The sequence below is a fragment of the Platalea leucorodia genome (assembly GCF_965183815.1).
Source record: "Platalea leucorodia genome assembly, chromosome: 3".
Classification (NCBI taxonomy): Eukaryota; Metazoa; Chordata; class Aves; order Pelecaniformes; family Threskiornithidae; genus Platalea; species Platalea leucorodia.
This window is the reverse complement of record NC_138825.1, coordinates 11,028,654-11,054,520: the sequence shown is the minus strand read 5'-3', so window position 1 is coordinate 11,054,520 and position 25,867 is coordinate 11,028,654. Positions and strand designations below refer to the sequence as shown.

At 43.9% G+C, this 25,867-nt stretch overlaps 1 protein-coding gene across 3 annotated transcripts in view; it reads right to left on the bottom strand.

The window, feature by feature from the left end:
* The window catches only part of SERTAD2 (SERTA domain containing 2), an 82,307-nt gene that overhangs the window by 39,762 nt on the left and 16,678 nt on the right, over positions 1–25,867 (bottom strand). For 2 of the 3 annotated variants that reach the window (XM_082307184.1, XM_082307183.1), the window contains exon 2: positions 15,647–15,756. The exons of the other annotated variant lie outside the window; for it this stretch is intronic. Coding sequence is in view for 1 of the 2 variants with exons in the window: in XM_082307183.1 (XP_082163309.1) it covers positions 15,647–15,660 (14 nt within the window). In the remaining variant the exon portion in view is untranslated. The remainder of the gene's footprint in view (positions 1–15,646; positions 15,757–25,867) is intronic. 3 annotated transcript variants of the gene reach the window in all.

Here is a 25,867-nt window from a genome sequence, read left to right as displayed (position 1 = left end):
GCTCCGTAGCAACAGGATAAACTTTCACAGCTAATTCTCCCTCTTGCAGGATTTTCTTTGGCATGGGCTGAAGCACCCTTGATTTTCTTGTCACTTGACGATTTTGCCATATTTTAGAGCCGCTCCTCCAACCCAAAAGGACGCCAGCACTTGTTCTACACATACAAACAGTATTTCAAAATTTACACTGTTGCCCTCAAGCCACAATCCAGAGGGCATCCCACAGAGGTTGTGAGGAAAAGGGAAGCAGATGATGTTGATTTGCACAAGGCAGAGTGCTCCTTTAATTAAAGGAGAATGTCAGTTGGTCTGCATGTACTTTCTTGAAACCTTTCGGGCCTTCCAACACTCCCAACCTGCTGATCTCTTCAGCCATAGGGAATTCTCTGCAGATCCCTGTAGATAAGCTGTCCTGGCACTTCAGTCTGCGAACACAACCCCTACAGAGCTGTGGTTGGTTTGTACTATGTGGCATGTGCACGCTGCCTATCCAGAAAAACGTAATACAACAACAACAAAAAAAAGCCCTCTCCAAAATACCCCGTTCATTCTACTGATTATGGAAATATCCCCATTTCCAATTTCCAGGAAGTCCTGGAAAAGCAGGCAAGCCTTTGTGCCCACATCTCTAGCAATATCATTTAAGGGAAATTATTGTCTAAATAATAAAGGGAAGCTTTTTTTGATGGGGAAAAAACAGAAAACTGAATAGAGCTGGGTTTGTATCAGGTGCTGTCTTCATTTCATGAGTTTTTCTACAGTGTAATAGTTTTCAAAACAGGGCAGCCAAGAATTCCCTTCTCCAGTTATCTATAAATCAGGGCTGGAGAGAGAAGAAACAGTCCCAGAGCATGGTATGCATCAGTCTGAGCAAACACTCCAGCAAGTCATGCAGGTAAACAGCTACACAGCCTCAATTAGCAAAAAAAGGGGTCATCTACAAACCAAGTACAGAAAAAAGCTTACAACTCCGCCAACAGCCATGCTTACCTGTTTGAAGAGGACGAAAAGGCAGCTACCTCCCCCCCAGCAGACACTGCCCAAGACAAGCAGAGAGACCAGATTCCACTTCTAGGAGTTTCAATCGTAGACACGGGGACAAAACCATTTAGCAAGGCAGTCATCATGTCCTGACTGCACTCCTCTGTGAGCTGTGCGAACGAGCTGTGTAAATGCTCTGGCTGACAGGCAGAGGGGCAGTCGCAGGGCCGGTATGCTTAATGGTGTGCTTGAGCCATACCTCAACATGGAGGGGTCACCAGAAAAAGGCACAGAGATCAGAGCACGGAGCAGTATGGACAGAGGAAGGGATGAAAGCACCTGAATAGAGGGGGAAATAAAGGCTAGAAATTGGGCAGGGGGCTTGCAGGCAAATATGAGATTAAATAAATAAATATATATATGTATATATATATACACACACACACAGCTTCAGACTGGCACAGGAAGAGCTCCAAAGCAAGGAGGTGGGGAGGGAAAGGTAAAGGGAAGAGGGAGATCTAGACCTGACTATTGCAGCAGGAAACAGTTTGGGTGCTTTTTTCCCCCCCATGGTCATTTGGATAAAAATAATAATGACCGAGGTGTGAGTCCAAGAGGCCAAGGATGGGAAAATTTGCTAAACTAGAAGCAAAAGATGACCCAGTTTGTACAAGAGGTTTAAGCAGAGGGAAATCAAGAGGAGAGAAGGAAGTTTGGAAACTTGTGTAGAGAAGGTAACAGCGGGATTTAGCAACCATAAGGAATGGGAAGGGGGATGGGTAAGGAGAAGGGAGTTAAAAACAACAGAGTTGCAAGCTATGTTTCATGGCACTAATTCAGCAAAGAAACAGCCTCAAATGGATGTAAACAATGGACTATTCATTAGGGGTTTCATTCCCTGCAACCCAGCATACTATTGTCTACAAGTTTTAAATACTCCCTTCACACACACACACACACACTAAATTACATAAAATGTGAAACATCAGATAATCTCAACAACCTGCCTCAGAATTGCTGCCCCTCAAGCATGCACTGTGCTCGGCAGGCTCTTCTTCCAAACATCTGCCAACACGTGTAGGAAAATAAATGATTAGGACCCCAACGCAGCAGTTTTGTAGGGGTCTGAAAGTAAAAACCACTCTGCAAACATCTGAACAATGCACATAATGTTTGTGAAGCTTAAAATGCAATTCTGCTCTTGGCTGCTCCTGTCCGTCTCTCCCTCACATTTAAAGTAAGAGGTGGCTGTTCTGTGTCCTGTCCGATGGCCACAATTCCACCAGCCATCTTTGCAGGGCCAGAGCTGTACCCCACCTGCCCTTGTGCCCTCTTCAGCACAGCTAACCAGCCTCATAAGTGCCATACTTTGCTTTCACACCACCTGAGACACCGGGACCAATGGGGAGCAAAACCTGGCCTGCAGAGCCTGCGAGCCAGGCTCAAGGCTAGGGAAAGACGCTGCTGTGCTTAGGCAGCTGATGGTTGCTTATAGCAGCTGACACTTCCTAAGTAGTTAGGATCAGGGTTTTAAGCTTGTAAGCCAAGTACTGCTGGTGCAGAAATCATCGAGAGGTAGCACAGAGGAAATCTGATGGTGCTATTTCCATTTGGCTGTGACGAGGCAAGCCTTGCACATCTAGGCTCAGACTGCGAGCTACAGCAGCCAGCCTGAAACTCACGCAGAGCTTTGCATGAGTAAAGGACGGGCAGTGACTAACAGTGCAGGTAGATGAGCTCTGTCGAGCCTTTTTAAGCTGTCCCACCCCAAGCATCCTTTCCACCTTGCAACAGGAGCCTCCCATGCTGACAGAAGATGATGCATGCGTGTATCTCACACTACCCATCTGACACAGCAGCTAAACCAGCAATTCAGAGTTTGGAGCTACATTTTTGGTTGGAGAAGGTACAGATGCACATTTCCTTCTGATGCCTCTATTACGGTAAGGGGCAGCTTGAATAGCTACAAAATATGTTTGACATCTATATTTGCTCATCTGAGCTTTATCTGTTAGAGCTCTCTAGTAATATCCCTTCCTGAGCACCAGGGTGCATGCCAGGGCGCGCCAGTATCATCCGTATATCCTCCTCTTGTTCTCAAAGGTAACTTGGCTCTTCAGTCTGCCCTAGTGCAAGCACTCACCGCCTTCAATCCACAGCCTCTTGGAGGAAAGGGTCTTGCGCTTCCCGGTAAAGGGCTAGCAACCATGGGAGGCATTTGTAGGGCAAGATGGAAGAAGAGGCAGGTTACTTAGACTTCCTTTCTCCTCACCTATACGAAGGCACCTGCATAAAGGACCTTTCATAGTACGTCCTTCCTGTATTCATGGGCAAAGGCTCAAAGGACCTATCTAGTCTGCAGACCTGCAGAGCACAGGCTGTACAGCCTCACTCAGTGTCTCTCATGTCTGGCAGGATATGACCTGTGTTTCAGGAATACAGCCAGCCTGTCTGGAGGACTGCAGGGAAAAGCTCCTGACAAGAGGCTGTCTCACAGCATTTCTTCCTCTTGCCCAGGTCCAAAGTTACACGAGCACAGTGCCTCTGCTCAGCGTTACGTCACATCGCTCCCACCATGAATTACACAGACGTAAGACAAACTTTGACTCCCTTGACGTTTTCACTCAACTTCTTTAAACTCTGACTCCTTGTGCTGAAGGTCTGTGGAGAGGAGGGAGGGAAGAGACAAGAAGTCTTTTCTTATCCTTAGTCTTGTGCATATGGGCAACAACAAAGCACGTAATTCTGTTTTGTCTGTTATCCAGAAGTGCTGCATGTTTCATTGAGCCCTGGAAGCATGCAAGCAACACATAGCCCACACAGGAAAAAACTGTCCTGGAAAAGCGGCAGGAGGAAGGGAAGAGCTCAACAGTTTTAATTCAATTTGTGTCTTTAATATTGCACGAACACTCTTTGGTCACGTTACGCAGTGCACAAGCAGGACACGCAACAAATCACTCTCCGCTACACTGGGAAAAATAAAGACATATAAGCCAAAAATACGCAGATTCATATACGTTTCCCCTCTCATCTCAGTATGCTTTTAAGTATTTGGTTCACATTTAGGGTTCACGTAGTTCACTGAGTATCTCAATATAGCAATCACACACTGACAACTACTACAGTTTAGGGACACTATCACAACTGCCACATAAGCAGCAGGAAGCAAAATGCTTGCGTACAACACTGAAATTCCCCTTTTTAGCTCTCTGAAAAGCCCCTGAGCTGGGTATAAGGCAGCCTTTGGGGCTGTAGGAGATGAGTCCCAGAGCTTCTGCAGTTCTGTACGTGTTTTAATTCTAACCTAAGCTTTCAGTGTGAAAGGGAACACAATTTCTACCTCTTTTCATGGTGAAGATAGCCGCCAAAATGTGAACTGAAGGTTGGGCAGAAAAACTGAGGAAGCGCAGAGAGCGGGCGCTGTAAGTCACATGTGGTCTCCAGCATATGGGTAACAGTCACACTTAAATAAGGAAATCAAATGTCAGTCCACTACTACCCTTTCCAAAATGAATCTCTCTACTGACTCCCAAGAATATCCAGCTTCAAAGGCTGAGTGCTGAGTGCCTGCTCACAGGAACAGGCCAACAGCAGAAAATACACTCAGGGAAATAACTTGAGTTTGCTCTCCTTCTCTCTCAGCCAAAGTCCTTTTCATTAAGCATTTTTCACTGAGCTATACAAGAAAAAGAAGCAGGAGCGGAAGGGGGCGGTGGGAGGAGGGAAGGGGGAAATACGGCATTTCCCATCAGCTCTGCTGGAGAAAAGGCACGGTGGGGAAACGGTAGAGGAGCTGGCTGCAGATCTCTTCCAGCCAGGCAAGTGCAACGGAGGAACGAAAAGGAGTAACACATGGAGATCAGGGGAAGGAAAACCAGCATGCAGGGGCAAGACCAAGAGAATACATAGGAAAGGAAATGAGGATGAGGAGGCTCTGTGTTTTGGTGGGACAAACTACTGAGGAAACAGCCAAACACATACACCAGTTTAAGAGTCAAAAAGAAGCTGAAGGTTTGAAGAAAACATCCAAACATGGAAGAGAATAGGCTCTGTCTGAGCAAAACAACATGGTCTGGAAAACACCAATAAGAAAATAAATGCTAGCAAGGAGGCAGAAAAAAGGTAATGAAAAGGGTAAAAACAGAATACAGGGGTTTGGCTTTCGCTTACACATTGAAATCTTCACTCAGGTTCACGTCTAACTTCAAGAAGAGAGTCTCAAATCTCAGTTTCAGCAGAAAAGATCCAAGTTTGAATTAGTCACCCCATAAAGGATATTTCGGCACTACCTCTAATCAGCCTCCTATCACAACCAAGGACATGCCAAATATCTGAAGTAGACTCTGTTTAAAAGCTAAAACAGTACCAGTAATAGTAACAATTCCTGGCTGAGTCACATTTTCATTTTAAGCTACACACATTACCCATTCAAAGGATTTCATTTGAAAATTGTTATTGTTGAAACTTGTTGGTTTTTTTTTTTTAGTAGCTCAGATGAGTAGGAACAACATTTCCTGTACTATGGATGAGATGCTTTTTTGAACATTACAGGGTTTTTCCTTCCTCCTCTTCCCAGCCCTTACACACCTCTGTTGGTGGGAACTTTCCTTGCAGACACTGTCCTTCCCAAGGACAGACTTAGAGATAAGATGATTTCCCTGACAGAGTTTTAACACTGACTTGGGGGCTGATGAAAATGGTCGCTTGGGTGTACTGTGTGAGCCGATGAAGCTGCAACCAAATGTCTTCACTCTTTCTCTTGTAATTTGATACCTGGCTTTAGCGATCCCTCCAGCTCTTGAATTAGGAATGGAAAATATGAGAGCTCTGTTTCACAGCAAAGGTTTAGAGGCGGGGGGGGGGGAAAGGACATCTTGGGGCTACTTGCAAATGGTATTTGCTTTACACTGGACTTTAACATCTGACAGGAACGACCTATGTAGGCTCTGTGTACCCACACATACATCCCTACCTCCGTGCTACAAAGCACTGCTCAACCCTGTCAGAACTGGTCGTTTGAAGCCTGAACCTGAATCAGGCCTGAAGCCTGATTTTTAAAGCCATTCCCTTTACTTTATTCCTCTTGGCTCCAACTGCTGTGGGTGCAAATAATGACATTTAAAAGCAAACAACTACCGCTAGCTGCTGAGGGAACGAGACATTAAAAATGCCAATAGCTGCTTTCTGCATAACTGCAGTTTGTCGCAAGAGTAAAACAGGATGCCACGCTGAAGGCTTTATAAAAACGTTGTTCCTAATCGTCACGCCCATCTTCCAAGTCCTTTGAAAAACATTTTTAAAGCATCTCTCTACTTATATGTCTTGTTACGTGTTCTCAGCCACACAACCGGCAAATTTCAAATCCCAAAACAGAGTACAAGAAACCCCACACAAACACAGCACTCGCGGCAGTCTGCCGCATAACCGGCGTTCCCAGACTGCCCTCGTGCACCAGGGAAGGGTATAATGCGTTCACGGGCTCACAAGGCAAAACCTCCCTGAGCATTGTGGCTCAGCCATTTCAGTGACACAATTACAGCATTTGCCAAGTAGCTTGCATCATGTAACACGCTGTGAGGCTATTCACGGCAACACGACTCGCAAGCTTCCCTTCGGGGGCCCATCCCCAAAAGCCCTGCTGCAAAGTGGTGTAACTCCCGACAGCCGTGAGCTTCCCCCACCTCTGTGTGAACAGTAGCAGGAATTCTGCACCTCTTTTGCTCCTTTTTGTAGGAGGGTCAGCCCTGTCAAGCTCAGTTTAATGCTGGCTCCCAGTGTTTACAGGGAAAGATAACTCTGTCACCTTTCAGAACACCACCCATGTCATCTTCCCAAGAAGGTTTTGATGTAAATCAGGTAGAAAAGCAACAAGGAACCAGCAAAAATGCTTCTGCTGCGTTCTCGGGAATATGAATTTGTGGTACCACTGGTTGTTTGACAGAGGTCAAATTTTAGTTAGTGCAGGATTAAATCCTGTCCTTAGAGCCATATGATGATACAGGTAGGTAATGTTTAAGATCCAGGTGGAAACAAAGCTTAACTTTGCCTGCTTCCACTATAGCATAAGAGCACTCATTTTTACAGACTGGCTACAAGATTTCTAGAACAACATGCTATAGCTATGATATGACATACATCAATAAAGCCGTAGCTTTGTCAGGATGGTGAGAAACGAGCAGTGTGCAGTGCAAACTAAATAGTACAAAAACACAGTGAATTAAGCAGTTGGTTCCTGAGCTGAGGTTTGTAGAGATCTGGTGAGCTGCAGGATATTGGCTCTCCATCTTGCTTCCAGCTGCTTCTACAGATGTCCAGGCTCCTCATTGCCAAGAAGAGCTAGGAGGCTAGTGAAAGCAGCTGGAAGAGAAGGAGCTGGAGGAGGAGTCAGGCTTGCTGCCTCTGGGGACGGCATGAAGAGGAAGAGAGAGAAGCAGGCGCTGCCCACACGTGCTCCACAACTTTGGCTGAAGGTGCTGACCACTAGGAACAGGCATAATGTCCAGGGAGAGGGGAATGAGGCACTGGACACTTTGGAGTATTGTCTCCCTTTTTACCTTTTTTTTTTCTTTTCCTTTTTTTAAGGGAGCTAGGGGAGAGAATCAGGTCATTGGGTAGCACCTCTGCAAGAAGCTGGGAGCAAGGAGGGCAGAGACCGAAAAAAGAATCAACAAGGAGAAGGAGAGAAACGAGGGAGAGAGAGAGAGTGAAATAAAGTGATCAAATATTAGTGGTGTATGCAAGAGCGAGAGAATCACTGAGCAGATGGGAGGGGGGAAGAAGAAATGATTAATCGAGAGTGTGGGGCCCTTCCCCCTCCCTCAAGCAGGACTAATCACGTGGAAGACAGCTAAAATGTTACTTCCTAATATTGCTTTGCTGCAGTAGCTGCCACATCATGGAGGAGAGCGAGCCTGTCCCCAAGACAAAAATCTCCCTAAAAGATAGGAACAAACCCTTCGCAGCAATGCGACCACCACCTTTAGACTGCTGGTGCTAAAGGGTCATCTGTCAGGACGTGTCTGTCACATCCTGAGAGCTTGTATCTGTGTGCTCTTACCAAGTCCTGCAGCAAGTCTAAAGCAGCATTCTTGCATCCTCCCTGGTCACCTCCCCTGCCTTCAGACTCTGGTGAAAAATGACTGGCCTTCTTGTGCAAGCCAAATCCAAACGTTCAACTTCCCTGCATCAGAAGCCAAAAATCTCATCGCCTGATGTCAGAGCATACCTCTGACCAAACATTTGTGGAGCCACACCTGGATGCTAATCCGCTGACTTCTCAGCATGAAAGCACGGGGTGAGCTTTGCCATTACACGTATTGATCAGAGGCGCAGGGCAGCTCTGCAGCTGGCCGGCTCTCCTCGGCTTTACAGGATGAGAGACAGCTCTCCTCCAACGGGAAGCACAGGCTTCCCTTGCACCATGCATTTCTCAGGCTGGCCACCATGAAACAGGAGAGAAGAAAGGACATCGCCACAGAAACACAGACCCAAATACATTTGCTAACAAAAGAAAGAGGCTCCCGTGGATTTCTGGTGGCAACCTGCCACCAAGACCGCCCTACACTCAGCTGCCGAGGCACAAGTATACAGTCCTGTTCCCGACGTATGTGCTCAACAGTTTATTCCTTCCTACATTTTACAGGTGCTCTCACATCCATCCATCCCCTCAGTTTTTAATTCCATGGACTGAACAACCCCAATACCTTCATTTTCTCCTCATAGGCCATGTCTGTAAATCACCCATTCATGCTATTTTCCTCTAGATTTTTTTTTTGGCCCACTTTTGAGTTGTTTTGCTGGTTTTGAAGGCTGTGAGCAGAAAACTGGTTCAAGACTCCAGCTGAGACCTTACCAAGCTGTGTTGAGTGGAAAGATCACTGCACCCACTTGCTTATAAACGCCAGTTTGCCTTTTTCACAACTGTATGAGCCCGGTGACTCACGGTCAGCCTGGAATGCACCACCAACTCCAGCCCCTTTCTGCAGAGCTGCTGTTCAGCCAGGCATCTCCCATTTTGTATCTGGGCGGTCCATTATTCTCACCTAAGTTTACAACTTTGTGCTCGTCCTTTTCTGAATTGCCTCTTACTTTTTCCAGGTGATTTCTCTACTTGGTCAACATTTTGAATCCTAACCCTATTCTCCAGAAAGCTCAGAGCTCCTCCCATGTCGATATCATTTGCAATTGTAATTAGCATCCACAGCACAAAAATCCCCGCTGTGTGTCACTTCTGGGGAAAACAGGCAGGAATTGACCACTGTGGGCACAGACTGGTCCTAGTGTGTTCGTGACATTGCACCCCATAACATCCAGTCCCCGGAATTTCCCCTGGAAGTAACCTGAGAGCCATGATAAAGCGTGGAACACGAGGGTGTCAAGAGTACCATGCAAACATGCTCTGCTCACGATGGACCACTGTGCTCTGCCACAGGACATAATAAAAATAATTCAGATCAAGTGCCATGCTGCAACTCAACCCAGTGTGAGGGAGATAACCACAGCTGATTAAAAAAAAAAAAAAAAAATGGTGCAAAAGCATCAGCAAGACAAAAATGAATAGGAACATTTGCCTGATCATGATGGTGGAGCATCCAGAACTAACTGTGATGTCCCCTGCCAAGAAACAGGCAGGGTCCCCTAAAAACTTGCACCAGCAAGCATTGCTCCTTCTGCAGTATTCAGCAAAGCCAGTTAAATCCACAGAAGACATCTCTTCCACCAGGCATTGTTTCTCTCCAGGGCTTTGACACTACACTACGAAGGCAGGTATCTTTAGACTGATACAAAATGAGCAAAAATTCAACTGTAGCTAACGGCAAGGAGGCAGAAGTAGGCAGAAGGGGTGGCTATGTTTGCATCAGACAACTGATCTGGAAGAAAGGACCTGAGGGCATTTCACACACAAGTTACCCCACTCAGCCTTCCTCTCCTCCCTGTGAAAGAGCAGCAAACGTGCCCTGGGCTGCGAGAGCGTCTGGTCACCACCAATAGCTCACGGGCAATATGGCAGAAGGGTGCTTTGATCCCAAGCAGTGTTTCAAGGCAGCAAATTGCAGGTGTCCTACAGGACACTACTTATTAATCCTGTAGCACATAGTACTGGGCTATAAATTCCATCAATTGCCCACTGTTTAAATAAATTAGTTTTCTTATGAACAGGAGCATGCTGGGACCAGTTATAAACACATCTGACTCAAATCCATCTGATCCCTCTCCCAGTTACACAGCTGGAAAGACTTTGACTTTATATTGGGAAAAACGATGCTCAAAGTTTGACATGTCCTTTTACTCCCAGTGTCCATGCTTAACAGAAAAGCAAAGAACAAAACCCAGCCTGTGTCTACTTTTGTGATTTGAATCAGCAGGCACATGGGACAAGCCCAAATGACAGGCAAGTAAGGAAATCCTGGATCTTAGGGACCTCCAGCAGAAAAGTCATAATGCCAGTGGGGGCTCCAACTTTTTTCTTATGAATAAATAAAAAGTCTCATTTAGCATGGTATATGTCAGTAAGATTGCCAAGAGATTACCATAATCACCGGCACTGCAAACCTTTGCCTTGGACAGTTTCAGCCCCAGAACGACCAACTCCTACCTCTGAGGCCAGACAGTATAACCACTGGCAAACTAAACACTGCCCACGGCATTTTGTAAGATGATGATGACAGTCTAGAAAGGCACTGCGAGTGGACCACTTAAAGCAGTAAGAATGTATTTTATTTATTCCTTTATGCCAGATCATTTAAAAATTGCTGCAGAAGATTGCAGTAGAGACAAACTTTCTACTTAGGGTAGAGCAGCCTCACCAAATGAAGTTTACACAGTATGGGAAGAAAAAAAAAAAAAGAAAAAAAGAGTTCAATACTCGTAATCATTTTATTAGGATTTCTTTCCTAAGCTCAACAAAGCTTTGTAGTTTTTCTAGCTCCGTACACCGTATGAGTCCCCCGATCAGCAAGATTTACTGCATTCGGAAGTCCTGGGTGGAGTGCTCCAGCAGAACTGGACCACTGCTACAGAAGGATTTAAAATAAAAGTGATGTCAGGAAATGGGTGGGGGCAGGGAAGTGGAGCATAGCAAATGACATAGCCCACGATCAGGAAACTCACTTGGCAAGATTTGTGGAAAACCGGAGGTATACAGGAGTAAAGCCCCATAAAGCAGTGCTCCGGCTGCTCCCACCGCTAATCTGTTCCCATTATCAGAGCTCAAAGAAAAAAGGACAGTTGCCAGCTCTGGAGAATTGGGCACGGTGCCAGCTGACGACAGGCTGTGATAGGCAGCCGCTTGGGTCTGGGTGAGGCCTGCTATCATGTGATGTGTGCTTGATAGCAAGGGAACCGGGGAGGAAAGCACCAACTACAGAAAGCACTACTGTCTAATTATTGAATAAAGGTAAGAAGGATGCAGCAGGAAGAAAAAAAAGAAAGCATCCTGCGGCTGTCAGATACAGCAGATTACTCTTACAGAGGTAGTTTTCCTGGAGATGGCAAAAGCCAGGAGGCTTCACAGCAGCACACAGATTAGGCAACGCTACCCTGAGCCAGATGCAGCTGCAGTGCTACATCGTTTTCAGGGGGAGATCTGTCGAGACAGAAGTGAAGTGGCAAAGCCTCTTAACACCTGCAGACAGGCCAGCAAATCCCTTAAACTTCACCAGAAAAGAGGTGACAGTGAAGTCACCCTGGTGGGTCTGGTTAATGGAGTTTGGGGCTCCTGAATAACCAGCACTGCACCTCCTCAGACGACGTGTGTAATATGGGCCGAAGTGATCACGGAGCCTCAGGAAAGGAGAAGACTGGATGTGGCAGGATCCTCCTAGGAGATTATATGTGCTGCAGCAACTTGCAGAGGAGTGTGGTTTTCTTGTTCCTACACTGAGGAGTTACCTAGAGACAAGCAACCTCAAATACAGGAGCTCCGAAGACGGGAATATAATCATGGCAGCTGCAGGATGGTAACGCTGTCACTGCTGTCCTCTCCCCGAGCTGGGAGATTCACTGGGGTCCTGCTCTGCACATACATCCATGCCTGAACACGCTATTCTGTGCCACACATCTTAGAAGCTAAACAGATACATCAGAGGGATGGGAAAAGGAAATAGAATCATCAGAAATTAAACAGAGTAAAGCAAATGGCAAATGCAATACAGCAAAGGGAATGTTTAAGGGCTGGGCACTCAACTCTGGTCTCCTGAGTTGCCCTCCCATCCTGCACACCCCCTATTCTCCTCTCCTGTATTCCAGTCCACTGGAAGACAGCTGTTTGGGGGAGATATTTTAAAAATTATTCTGCAAAGCATCTACACTATTGGGTAGGTTAAGTACTAACCAAAAAATTTTCCCCTCTAAAGAAACCAGTAAACCCAAACAAAAACACACCACAAGCCAGCTTTGAAAGCCAAAAACAGTATTAGCATTGCATAATCATGATGAATTTGGGGCAGCAGAGAAAAGATGGAAGTACGTATAACATAAGCAAGAGTTAAAGCAAACACATTCAAAAAAGGATAATTCAAAGGGATGAAAAGTCTCTTAAGTCACTGATATTGTCACAACAGTTTGTAGTCATAAAATATCAGGTACCAAACAATAAAAATTAGGTGTTTCATTTAAGAATGCCTCTGCCTGGAAAGATACTTCTGTTGGCACCAACTGGTTTTTTGTGAACAAACAGGAGCACAAGATGCACAAACAGGTCTGCACTGCAGGCAGAGACTCGAAGCTACAAGTTAGCAGACCTAAGATATCAACCAGGTTAGAAGCAAGAGGATCACAGATGGAAATTTTACCTATAGTAGGTCTGGCTTTTCACCAAGGACCACTTTTTTTTTTTTTTTTTTTTAAAAAGAGGCACTAAGACTATGCATCCCTTGGAGCATCCTACTTCAGTGTGCCAAAATGTTGTATTTCACAGGCACAGTACCCCCCAAAATTGAACGGTTATTCTGCTAAGTAAAATCCATTTTGCTGCTTCCTTCCTCCGTTATACTCACACAAAGAATCGAAAACTTTACTTTCCATAGCTGGTTTTCCTCATACACTCACACAGACATGCACATTTAAGAAGCGAGGGCCCAATTAACACTTAGGTGCGGGTACTTGTTGATAAGGCCTAGAAATTTCCCCTTCCAAACCAGCCATCCTAGGCAGCCATTCAGCATGCTCACAGGACAGCCCAGTCCTGCACACTCATGACAGATATCACTTATGGTTTGGCAATCCGATGTCAGGCAGGCAGATGATTTAACACCATGTATCTGACTTTCCAAGAGACGGGAAAATACTTGGATATGCTTAGTAAAAGCGCAGCTAATGCTGGGATTGTATTCTTTCTGAGACTGTTTAATTAGGCCATGAGTCACACATGATACAACAACTCGCAATGCAGTTTGGAGAGAACTAGGTTTTACTCGCAACTGCAAGATAGTGGGGTTTGGTCCCTTGGCCTAGAGGAATCTGTTTTTCCCACTGATCAAAAGAAGTCAAAATTAGAGGCGCAAAATCAATCAATTGTGGCTGTCTGAGTGGTATTTGGAAAGCTATTGCTGGCACTATAACCTAGCACTCCCTGTGTACACTGTCTCTACCATGTGAAACCAGTACAGTCACTACCTGAAACTAGAATCACCAGTTTGGTTTAATTTCTTATGTCTAGTTATTGGTAATCCTCTCTCTCTTTAGGTGTCTGTGCTACTGCTTAATTACCCCAAGTCTCTGCCTCTGGGCAGTGGCAACTCTTACAGTCACACACCCATATCTCCAGTTACATGAAGGCAAATATCTTCTACCCCCTTTACACACCGAGTCTAAACCCTTTAAAAAAAGGGTCGGCAGGTGACACTGACTCCATTACAGTCAGTAGCAGCTGACTTTCCAGGGCCCAAGTTTCATACCAAATGTTCAGCTGACTTCCAAAAACATCATCATCTCCTTGGAGTAATCAGCATGTTTTAGTGGCTGGTGGCTTCAAAAGCTGCACTAACCTCAGCAGCATTAGAAGTACCAGACTTTCTTTCTGCTTTGCTTTGCAATTTGAGTTTTCTTCAGATTCGAAAACAAAGCTTCTCAGTTTTGCTTGGTTTAGTTTTGAAACCATGCACAGATACTGAATTTTGTGACATTTATGCCTAATTTCTATGCCAGGCTCATTAAAATCACTGCTGAAATTTGCCCAATTCAGCTCAGGAAATGTTAAGGCAATGGAAAATTTAGGAAAAAGAAAACCTAAAGTCAAACAAATCTTTGACCAGTCAGTTTCTGGAACAGAAAGAACAAAACAGAAGAGAAAGCATTTTTGCTGTATACAACCAAACAAAGCCAATGCTTTAAGAAGAGCATGCACTTCAAGTGGGAACGCGTCACTAAAAATATTTGTGTTCGTGTATACGTAAACACAAAGGACCACATTATACCTTCAGTTATACCCAAAACTAGCCCTACTAAACTCATCAGCACTGTCTGATCATAACTAAGGAAAAATTTAACCCATTATGCAAAATCAAATCAACCGAAAAAAAGCTGAAATGTGAACTCACTGTCAGAGAGTGGCAGCTCAAGGGACCAGACTGAAACTACACACCGCAGCCCAAGCTGAAATAATCAAGATCCACAGACATCCTCTTCTCCTTGGAACCTATACACACAGCTTCCCTTTGGTAAATTCATAGGTAATTTTTGTCCCTGCAAGCTTTTTGGTACATCATCCACCAAAAGTCTTGCTAACAGTATAAAAATCATCAGCGACCATGGCAAGAGAAGATTCAGAGCCTGAGCTCCTTACATCCTTCCAGAATGAGGTCACTTCAGTTTAAGACTGAATGATCCTGTCAGAAAACCATGAGGGTATTCTGCCCATGTTCATGCCCATCCTGAATAAGAAGAATGCTTTGGAAACAGTTCAATTAAGGGGTTTTGGCCTTTTTTTTTTTTTATCATGTAGTTTTCAAACAGCTGTTAAATATGCTTTACTGATAATAGATGAAAAGAGAAATGCATGAATGTTTTGTCATTCATGAAGAACACGTAGAGCAGTATAAAGCTTCCTGCTCATTGATACAATCAGTGTCAGACCTTACGCTTTCATGCCTACAGCCATACCACCTTTAGCTGTGATCTAGGCAGTTCCTGCAAGGCAAGCAGGGTCAGGTTGGGTCAATACAGAAAGGAGAGGCCCCCAGGCAAAGATCCAAGTGCTGCAGATACTAGAACTGGTAGCGATGTAGCAGCACTGCTCTTCTCTCTCATGGACTGCCTACCCCCAGGGAAGCTGCTATAGTCACCCGGCTGCGTATTTGCAGCGTGGTATCTTACAGCCTAACAACTCTCTGTGTAGATATCGAAGGAGGGATAAGATGCCCTTATGCAACACAGATAACTCCACTTTCAAAGCAGATACCACACTATCCATATAGGAGAGGACAAGGCAGAGCACCTTGTACATCACCTTGCATGCCCCATGCCTCGGCTCACTAACTGCCCTATAACCAAACCTGGAGTAAGTAAAGTTGAACCAAAGAACAAGGAGGTTTTCATACCTGGGGGGGGAATAAAAACAAAAAAAAAAACCCCAACAACCAAACAGTATGCAATTTGCAGAGAAATGAAACTTCTCAATCAGCCAACTGTTAAACACATGTCCTGATCAGCTTCCATTTTGGGTTACCTTAAATTCTTCATATTTTCTTCAGGACACAGCGGAGTTCTACTTCTCGTCCCAATGCCTCATCTGCTGTCGTGCTGTCAAACAGCTGCTGCGTTCCACCCCACGCCAGGCTGTGTCAGAGGAGAGAGGAACAGTTCCCATGTTCAAGTACGTATCTTTTGCAAAGGGTGTTAGGATCTTCTGTGATTAAGTCTATTAGAAGTATGCACTGTTGAGTTATTTTTGTTATTAATGTTAGTTTGTTATTAACGCAGCATGGGGAAAAAGGTGTCTGAAAAGCACAGAAGCTCTTCTTCAGCATCTATTTGTGATCAAGCTCTAAAACCCTTTGGAAAAAGTTTATGGGAACCTTTAGGATCAGTTAGTAACATGATTGGGTTTATACACCTGGAGTACATGTGGTAATTCCTGCCACCCCTGTCAATTTGACTTGACTGGAGATGATAAAAACTCTGAGGAGCATGTTTTGCAAAGAACTTTGTAATCATTGCAATGAAAGGAAGCTGTAACAGTCAGATGAGGAAAATCCCCAGAGCTCTCCAATATCTACCCCTCAGAGTCAAGGTGATTTCATAGTCACGCAGCTTCAATAATGGGACTTCCTCAGGGACACAGTATTAAACATCTAGAGGAAGCATTTGAAGAGAAACTGTATTATCAGCTTGATTTCTAATCTTTTCACTTTCAGCTACTAGAGGTACTTCAGGGTTACTCCTAAACGATGCAAAGTGACTATGGCTGGCATTCTGTGGGGGGCGGGGTTGGGGGAGAGACATACTCAGCTTCTCTGTTTCATTAATATTTCCTACAGATAAAGTTCAGATTTTCATTTTTATTGATTGACATTTTTAATTTCTCAGTCCACTGGGTTGTTTTTAATATTAAGAACAATGCCTTTGATAAAGCGCTATATGAAAACCAAAAGAATTAACAAAACAAGCCCCAAAAGACAGTTTCACTTTCCACTGATCTTGCAGTAAGTAGTCCATCAGAAACTCAGCCTTCTAAAAAAACATATATGAAAATGGAGGGGATGGGAAGAGAAAGCAAAAGCAAACTACGAAAGTCCTTTTCTGTTGCAGCCGCCTGCTGACTCCAGGATCATCGCCGCACACACTCGGTGTGTACTTGGAAGGAAGAAACTGGATTATTGCATAAGGCTGATTTAAGTGAAGTATAGGACAGTACAATTTCAGGCTGCCTATTGATGTTGTTAGAAGAAAATCTCCAGATAAATCATTACAAGAGTCTTTAAAACTTCTCACATCAGGAAATTGCACATAAAATAACCTCAGAAACTCCCCACTGTCCCCCCTCCCCCCAAAAATGGATGTGAAGCACAGCCTCACATGACTGCCTATTTTTCCTCTGTATATGCAGGCACTGTACAACTTAAGAGTGAGCAGTAAGATCACTACTTGCTAGTAGCTGACAAGTCTGAGATAAATTTTACTCTTAAATGCACATCAGGTTTTTTCCATTGACTTCACATGTGACATGAAATAGACCAAATCTCCACATATTCCTTTAGTTTTTTTTTTAATTTGATGAAAAAAATAAAAGTAAACAACCAACCAGTCTTAGGAGGCAGCAGAGAAACCTATACCTTACTTTAAAAAAGCAAAACAAACCAAAATACTTTTTCTCCCTTCCATCCAAAGGGAGACCTAGCCAACTCTGGAGCAAAAAACTACAAAATAAATAAAGCAGGGTCTGCATCTGTCTTTACAGTCTGCTCATTTTCTTGTGACTTTACAGATGCCACGTCCCTGTTAAAATGTATGCAGTATACTATCTCTCCCCGTTGCTCTGGAAAATACTGCCACCATCAAGGAAACCTGACAGAGCAAAGAAAAAAGAAAAACTAGTGACTCACAAAATGTTGTTGAAACACAGAAACAAGTTAAAGAATGGATTGTGAAAGAACAGGGTTCTCTGTAATATCTGTCATTTATAGTAACTTTCGAACTTAACGCTAATAGAAAATGTTTTCAGATCCACATGTTGATCTGTTTATCCCCCTTGGCTGTTTTGCTTAAAATAACATTCATTATTCAAAAAGAAAAAAAAAAAAAAAAAAAGGAGCCCTGCCGCTTGTGAGAGTTAGGGCTGAAGAAACTACCATGAGATAAGCAGAGCCCTGCCAGTCATGCCAAGCCTGTGCTGCTGCTATCGTAGACGCAGTTCTGCTGAGGGCTTTGGTTGGCGAAGCCACACTGGGTGCTTGGCACAGGGCGCCCACGGCTCCTGGCTCCTCCGCACAGCCCTGCCAGAGACCAGCGCTGCAGGAGGAAGCAAGCTCGGGCCAGCAGATGTTACTAACATTTACGCCTGTAACCAACAAAAAGGACAAGAACAATCTTGAAGCAGCAGCAACTTGATTTCTTCATCAAGAATTAGGAGATGGGGCTGGGGGGGCGGGGGGGGGGGCAGGATGGCACCCCTCAGGACTGCTACTCATTCAAAGCTGTCTTTGTCGGCATGCCATTGCTTGACTATTATGGCTACCAAAAAGAAAAATAAAATCAGTATTATAATTAAAGGTCTTCAGCCATTTTAATTGAACACATTATTGTAGTACTGAGAAAATTGAGTTTTTAGTGGTAGAAAAAGGCATTTCAGTTGCAAGACCTTTTTTAGATTTGGTTGGTTGGTTTTTAACCATACCGTGTTATTCAGGGTGAAAAAAATCCACAAGGAAGGTACTTGCACAGGTAAAACTGTGGGGCCTCAACAGGGAGCAGCAGTACCATGGAGCTGAACGGAGGGCTGTGTAATCCACCTGACTGTCCAAATAGCACACAAATCCCTGTTTTGCTCCGTGTAGATCCATGAAAGTCTGATTCCTCCTGCTCATCAGTTTACCCCACCCTCTGCTCTGGTCTTCTCGATTTCTTCCTCCCTGTTGGACTTTCATGGCATTGCCAACAAGAAGAAATCAGTAAGTTTTGTGTGCTTGATACTGCCTTTAAAAAGGGCCAAACAAGGAGAACCTTTCCAGTCTGAGAAGGCGGCTACGGGGAACTTTGGGATCCCTCTAGGTGGGACTGGTCAGTGAGACATGAGCAAGGGAGGGGATGTGAAGGCATCACATGCTCCATAGGACCCTGTGCCCACGGGGCGGCAGGGTGGGAAATAATAATAATAATAATAATAATAATAATAATAATAATAATAATAATAATAATAATAATAATAATAATAATAATAGAGAAAAAGAACAGAGGAAGGAGCAGGCCATGGTGGCTCTCTCTAAGCTATGAAGCAGGGTCACTGTGGCTCCCTTCCTTTTTGCTCTTGCTGGTCTCCTTCGACTGGAAACCCAGACTTTATGCCAATAAGCTGTGAGAACCTGGCCGAGGTATGAAAGCAAACCTGGGAATTGCTCTTGGATTTTGTGAGTTTAGATGGAGCCGATGCAAGTCGCAGAGTAATTCTGCTCCTTCACTTTGTAGGAGTGTCTTAAAACAAACAAGAAAACCCCAAATCCCCAACATCTACTGCGGACTGTCCTCCACCTCATTAAACTCACTGATGTGCGTGCTGTAGCAGAGAGAGAACAGGTCAGGGAGCAGCTCTTGCCTTACGAAGCAGCAAAGCTCCAGTGGTAAATGCTGGTAAGAATCCTCCCTCCCTCAGTCTTGCCCAGAGCTGTTTGTGCAGTCTGCTCCCATCTCATGTTGCGATCAAGTATGGAGAGAGCCCATCCCGATGATTATTCTTTACTATTCAGAAAAGTTGTAACCATTATAGGAGCACAGAAGGGGCAAAGGCAGGAGCATGCAGTGTTGCCAAGTACTGAGAACTGATTAAATAAGAACTTCAGCTTCACTCTTTCTTTTGGTTTTTAGCCCTTTTTGTTACATGGAAATCTTGAAAATATCAACCTGCAAGGATCAAAAAATAATGAGAGAGCAAAGAGAAGTACCCAGCATCATTTCTTTAGAAGCTTTGCAACATTACTTTGAAGGGGCTGACAAGATCTTGAATCTTTCAGGAAGGCTAATTCCTTTTAAGATGCATGACAAAATCATAGCAAAATTACACCTTGATAACAGACCAGCTCATTTGGGAACCTTTTTAGTACTATCTCCACAAAACCAAAAGCAAATTCAAGACTTTTTGCAACTGGTTAAAATTCCATATTATTAGATCCCTGGCCACATTAAAGCTAAACTTAATGCTTCGCTCAATACAAAGTGAAACATAACCTCAACAGCCACCCAGTAAACTTTGTTACGTGGAGAACAGAGCCAAGCAGGGCTGGCTATCCAAAAGGCCATTCTGCAGGTTCCCAGCAAGAGGGAACATGCTGCAACATGTCTCTGACTTGTGGTTTAGGTCAAGGCTAGTGTGAGCAGTCCTGGCTAACTCTTACCACTGCAGCCAATGCAAATGTTACCCACTTCGAGGCAGAGGCAAAGCGCACAGGCCTTTCCCACCAGCTCATCTCCCTGCTTAGAGCAGTAGCAGGCCGGTTGGACAAGATGAGAGACAGTAAAGGAAGGCAAAAAAAAAAAAAGGAACATAAATGAACTTTCCTACTGCATGTCTCCTCCCACTCATGGCATAACAGATCTTCAGTGAGGCTGCAGCTGAGAGATTAACTGCCTTTGCTAGTTGCTGGTACAGTTTTTGGAAGGGGAAGTTCTGCTGGGGGTTGTGACAAGACCCGTGCAACACACAGTACTGCTGAAGTGACCTAGGATGAGATCCCTCCTCAGCTAAGGCTGCTCTAAGAGTTTTGCAGTCCTACAAGTCACAATTTAACCCTCCCCAGACACAAGCCAGACCCCAGAAAAGGAGGCAGGCTGTAGGGAAGGCACTGACAGTCTAGCAGCCTGCCACCAGACCACGAAGAAAGAAAGAGACAATAAACAGACCTAGGGCAACCTGCTCCAAACTTTGTACACAGGTAACACTGCCCAGCCCGTGTCACACCTGCCTCGGAAGGACAACTGAAGAGGCCTGCCTTTCTCCTACACACGGGCAAGTTCACATTTGCATGGGGCCAAAGTTGTGATGCTGGAGTCGCCCACGGGCCCTGAAATGTAAGAAGTCTGCAGCTGGGGAAAGGTCACCTCGCCACACCGATGCGGCTCCAGAGGCCTCACCACCCACCTCACACGTCTCCTGCGCTGCAGCAGAGCTCTGAGTCTACCCATAGCCAGTCGACAGCTCACCTACAGCCAGCCTGGCTATTTAGCCTGAGATTTAGGAAAGTTATGCTCCAGCCAGTTCCTCTTGAACAAATTCCTTACCTGAGCTGTCAACCCTTGTGCTACTGCAGGCTCTCAAGCAGCAGCTTTCTGACTGCTTGGCTTCTGGTCTCTTCTAAAACAGACCTGGGCTTTTCTCATCAATCAAGAACAGTCAGGCCCTGCCACATGCCAGCCCCTCTGGGGAGCAGGATGTCAAGCAGCCACACGACTCTCCAAGGACAGTCAGACTTGCAGAAAGTCAAGATTTTCCTGGTTTTGAAAGAGCTGCTGTTCACCCTTTCCTTTCCCTCTGCAAGATCGGCAGTCCCACTTGTATCGTTCTCTTAACAAGATGCACAGATCTATGCCACACTTGTTTTTGGTCTCTATGAATTCATTGAGGAGTACGGGCTCAGACCTCAGATCCTTTTTCTTGCCCACTTTCACAGAAGTTGTTAATCTTTGAGACTCGTGCATCTCCATCAGATTTGGTCAAAAGGCTCAAAAGCTAACATGACAGACACCATCCTAGAAAAAGTCCAATTTTTCTTTCCCTCTTGCATTCTTGTCTCTCCTTACTAAGGCAGATTTTATGATTAACCTAGTCTGAATATACCCTAAAAGGAGATGTAAAAATTTGTACATTAGAAAATGTTAATATTGGCAGTTATTCACATTCCCTTCCAGGATTTCACAAAACTCTAAGTACCTCGTGACGGGACCTAGATGGACCATGAACTTTTTGCTATCTTTGCAGCAGCACAAGAAAGAAAGCAAGCAGAAGTCAATGTGCTATTCTTTATATCCTTGAAATATTTGCTTGGAAGTGTCATTGATTCACGAATAGCCCATCAAATAGTTATTCTGGCAGGCTTATCAACTTTTTTTACTTTGGTATTCCGATTTTGTGTCACACAACACAATGATTGTCATGTTTGTTTTGTCCTGTTACCAGAGCAAACCATTCATTTTTAACTGTTGGTTTTGGCATAAGAGTACTTTAAGTTCATAATGGAAATGTGTTTTCAGTGGTAGTACTGAACAATAGAAAAGTCTCTTTCAACTGTTGGGTTATGAGGAGAACCATCTGTTATTAAATTTAAGTCACAGTGGCTCTGTTTCAGAAATGCAACAGAGGCTTCGCTAACTTTGCAGTCAAGGCATTTGTAGCATTGCAGGAAAACGGCTACTTTTCTAAAGGCCTTATCTGAAACCAGCACCACAAAATGGTACCTTTATTCTAGCCTAATTTGATAATGATGAATAACCAAGTATCTTTCAAGTAAACCTCTTCTGGGTGTTGTGGTCGCAATCTGGGGCCTCAACAACTTATATCCCAGTAATAGAAATCAAATATATAGAAACTAGTAAAAATCTTAGCATTGCCACACTCAGTTCTTTGAACTACAACTGAATAAAGGAAACATCAGGAATTGAAATCATAATGAAAGTGCTTAATTCAACACAATGGAAAAGTCAAATTTCATCATCTGCTTGATTGACTGTTATACGGCACTTTAATTGTTCTCTGACTTCCAACACAGAACGAATGTGAATTCTACAGAGCAGCCAGGATTTCAGAACCTGGAATAACACGGGAGAGAACAACTGCAGCCACCGAGGTGGGAATCAAAATACCCTTCGGTGCAAGACTTAAAAATCACCTCTCCACCCCATATGAAGTTATCAGGAATTGCTCTATTATTTCTGTCATTAACCAACCATTCCTCCCCCCACCTTTGCACCAATTTCTCTCAAGTGCAGCCAGAGATTATCAAACCCAGCGATAGCCTTTCAACAGCTTGGCCAGTTGAAAAATCTCTCAAGTTATACTGCTATCACCACTGCGTGAGCTGACGTCAGGCTGTTGTTTACTGGAGATGGGATGGCGCCAGTTTCCACTGAGCTGAAGACAGCCGTGTCCGGCCTCTTTTGGCTGTGCACAAGCAAGAACAAACTCCTTGTGTGCGTTTGCATGCATGCGCACATGTGGGAGAGAAAGAGTGTGCATGTGTGTCTATTTGTGGGCACACACAAATGTGGGGGAAAAGCGACTTGCTTTTATTTTCCACTGTGATATCAGAAGTAAAAACAACAAAAGATGCAACACTCGCTCTTCTCTGACAAACTGCACAGGAGAGAAAGGGAAATACTGACAGTTTTCTTGCAAGAACTATCACAGTAGGGATGAAAATAATTCATGAAAACATAATGGAGTAAAAGAAAGCTTGGGATACTCCTAAAATCCCTACAAAGAAGCTTACACAATTAAATAATTTTAAAAAATGCCTGTCCATCAGTAAGAGGACTGAGGTTAAAATTTGAATACTTGACAGCATAGAACAAATAGCTAAGTTTTACTAGGACTATTTAAGTTTTCAGAGTAACTGCATTGCCTTCCTCTTCTAAGACTAGGAAAGCCTCAGGTCAGTGTTAATTAAAATTACTCAATTAAAATTTGCTATATGAAAATATGCTAAAACATATTAACAGTCCAGAGGAAAAAAAAAAGGAAATCCAACCGAATCTGACTTTTTCATAATATTTGTTCACTTATGTTATTCCCTGTAAAGGGGCAGACTTTATTTGTGAGTGAATGCGTGCAGATGGGAAGGGACAGAAGATACATGACAGCATCAAGTCCTGTTTTCAAGCACAACTTCTGTAATTCATATATAACAAATATAATTATCTCAATGACTGTAAGGATCCATTTGAAGTTTTAAGTGTTATGCTATCATTTCTGCCTGGAAAAACACTCCAGCGTATTTGAATTCGAGGAATACAAAATGCAATTATTTGCACCTCAAGTGAAGTTTCCAGGATTTGCATCCAAGCACGGACTGCCGCTGTCATCCGAGTGAAAGAAATAACTGTACTGAAGATTTTTGGTTCCACTTAATGGCTCCTTCCCCTCAGCACCTACATACACACTCCTCTGCCTTCTTACTTCCCACGAATGCATCACAAGAGGATCTTCATATGCACACCAACTCGCTCTCCTGATGATTTTAACTCCCTCTTATCCCATCTTCTCATGGAACTTCTCTTTCAAGTTTAAATAGTTTATCAAAAGTTTCTATTGAGTCAACTATCTGAAGAGGTTTTACAGACCATTAATACTGCTCTGTAGGTTAACCACAAACAACATAAATAATTGTTTTCCTCCTCGTGTAGGGAACTACTGAGTTTGAGATCCCCCCTCTCAACATCAGTGGCACCGTACACACAGAAAATATGCAAAACTGGGGGAACTTAATTTGAACTACCAGAAATAGTGAACTTAACTCCTTAGGTCCAGTGTTCTGTATTTACGTTTATCAAATCACCTATGAAAAAAAAAAGCTGGGAATCAGCACATCCATCCCAACCCCCAGGACAGCTAAAACACAAAAGAAGCCAAAATATTTAACCTTCAACATAAAATGTATGAAGAAGGCACATTGGCTACAGCATGCAACTTAGTCAAGACCTTGCAGACCTTCACAAGAACACTTTCCATCACTGCTAGCCAGTAGTATTAAATTGATACACTATCAGACAATAAAATAAACACTGCCTTTCTAGTCTGTGACAAATGTTGAGGGCTGGTGACAATTTTCAATATGAAAGTTCGGGAACTTTTACTCTGAAATGATACATGGCATCTCTTTATGTTACTGTTTCCTTCTCTCAGTCAATTACTTCTCCTCCATACAGGCTCAAAGGTACCAGACAGGATATCACTACCTAAAACAAAACCGAGAACTGGCATTTTGAAGTCTAGACATGATTTCCTCTTTTGGAAGTCTTCTCATCTCTGTACCTTCCTCATGTAACCACACTGGGGTAAAGAGTTCTCGAGGTGGCCTCATTTAGACCTTCTGTATACAGAGAGCAGTTCAAAATAGCATTTATTTCTTTAAACCAGAACCACATGTTAATAATCTGGTCGATAACTACATTGAATCAGCAACACTTATTTTTAAACACTTTCACCTTTTGCTTCATGTCTCAGGGACGAGGGGGACGCAGCATGGATCATGCATGCTGTTGGGATGCAAGGACCTGTACCAGTATCTCGCACCACTTCCTTAATCCACTCTTCCTTGAAATGACTCTTGTATTCTTTAAAAACGCTGCTCAGCACGTACATTTGTAGAACTGCGGTGGCAGGGCGTTTCCAATCAGGCTCATGAGACTTTCTGTTCCATAGCAAAGCACTACTGAATAGTATCGAACTTTATATAGACATGCCAGCACGGGCTTTGCCACATGGGCTGATCTTGTGCCCAGCAGGTGAACCTGAGGGGGCTTATTTTTTTGCTTTTATAAGGCTCGCACCAATCCTTTCTGCATTCATGGGCTTGAAATTTCACTGTACCTAGCTCCAGCACCTATTTGGAAATTCACTTTCTGTGAATTTGCTTGCCAATGCATTGTAGAGCCTTAAAGGGTTGCTTTAAACAAAGTGACCCCCAAGGAACACTGTTTCTGTGGTGATCTTGGTATTATGTTCTCCAGCTACGTCTTTTTGAACTCCTGTGCACGTTCTGTGCTTTGCAATTTGTTCTGATGACAGGCTTTCAGAATGTATGATTGCATATATTATCTACATATATATGCATGGTAATATTCCTTGGGCTGGCCACCTTCATTTTATACTGCACTCTCCATACGTATTGCAAATAGGTTTAGCCTCTGTCTGCATTCAGTCTACACAGTTTGACCTTTGTTTAGCTGTGCTCTTCAGCTCTTTTACTGCTTTTTTTCATTAGGGAATCATTTTCACTTGCCTTCCACAGGCACACTGCTCTTTGGGGGGAAAAAAGAAAAAAAAAAAAAAAAAAAAAGACAGCTCTGTTTCACTGTGACTGACTTTCAGTTTTATCTCTCTGTTATAGATGATGGGAAGTTTTTTGGTCTGGAGAACCATTTCAAGGGTGTGCACAGCACTGCTCTGAATAAGGGAGCTGAACAGTGTGATTACACCCCCATGATACAGGAGAGATTCTAGCTGCTAGTGTCGTGAGCAGCTGGG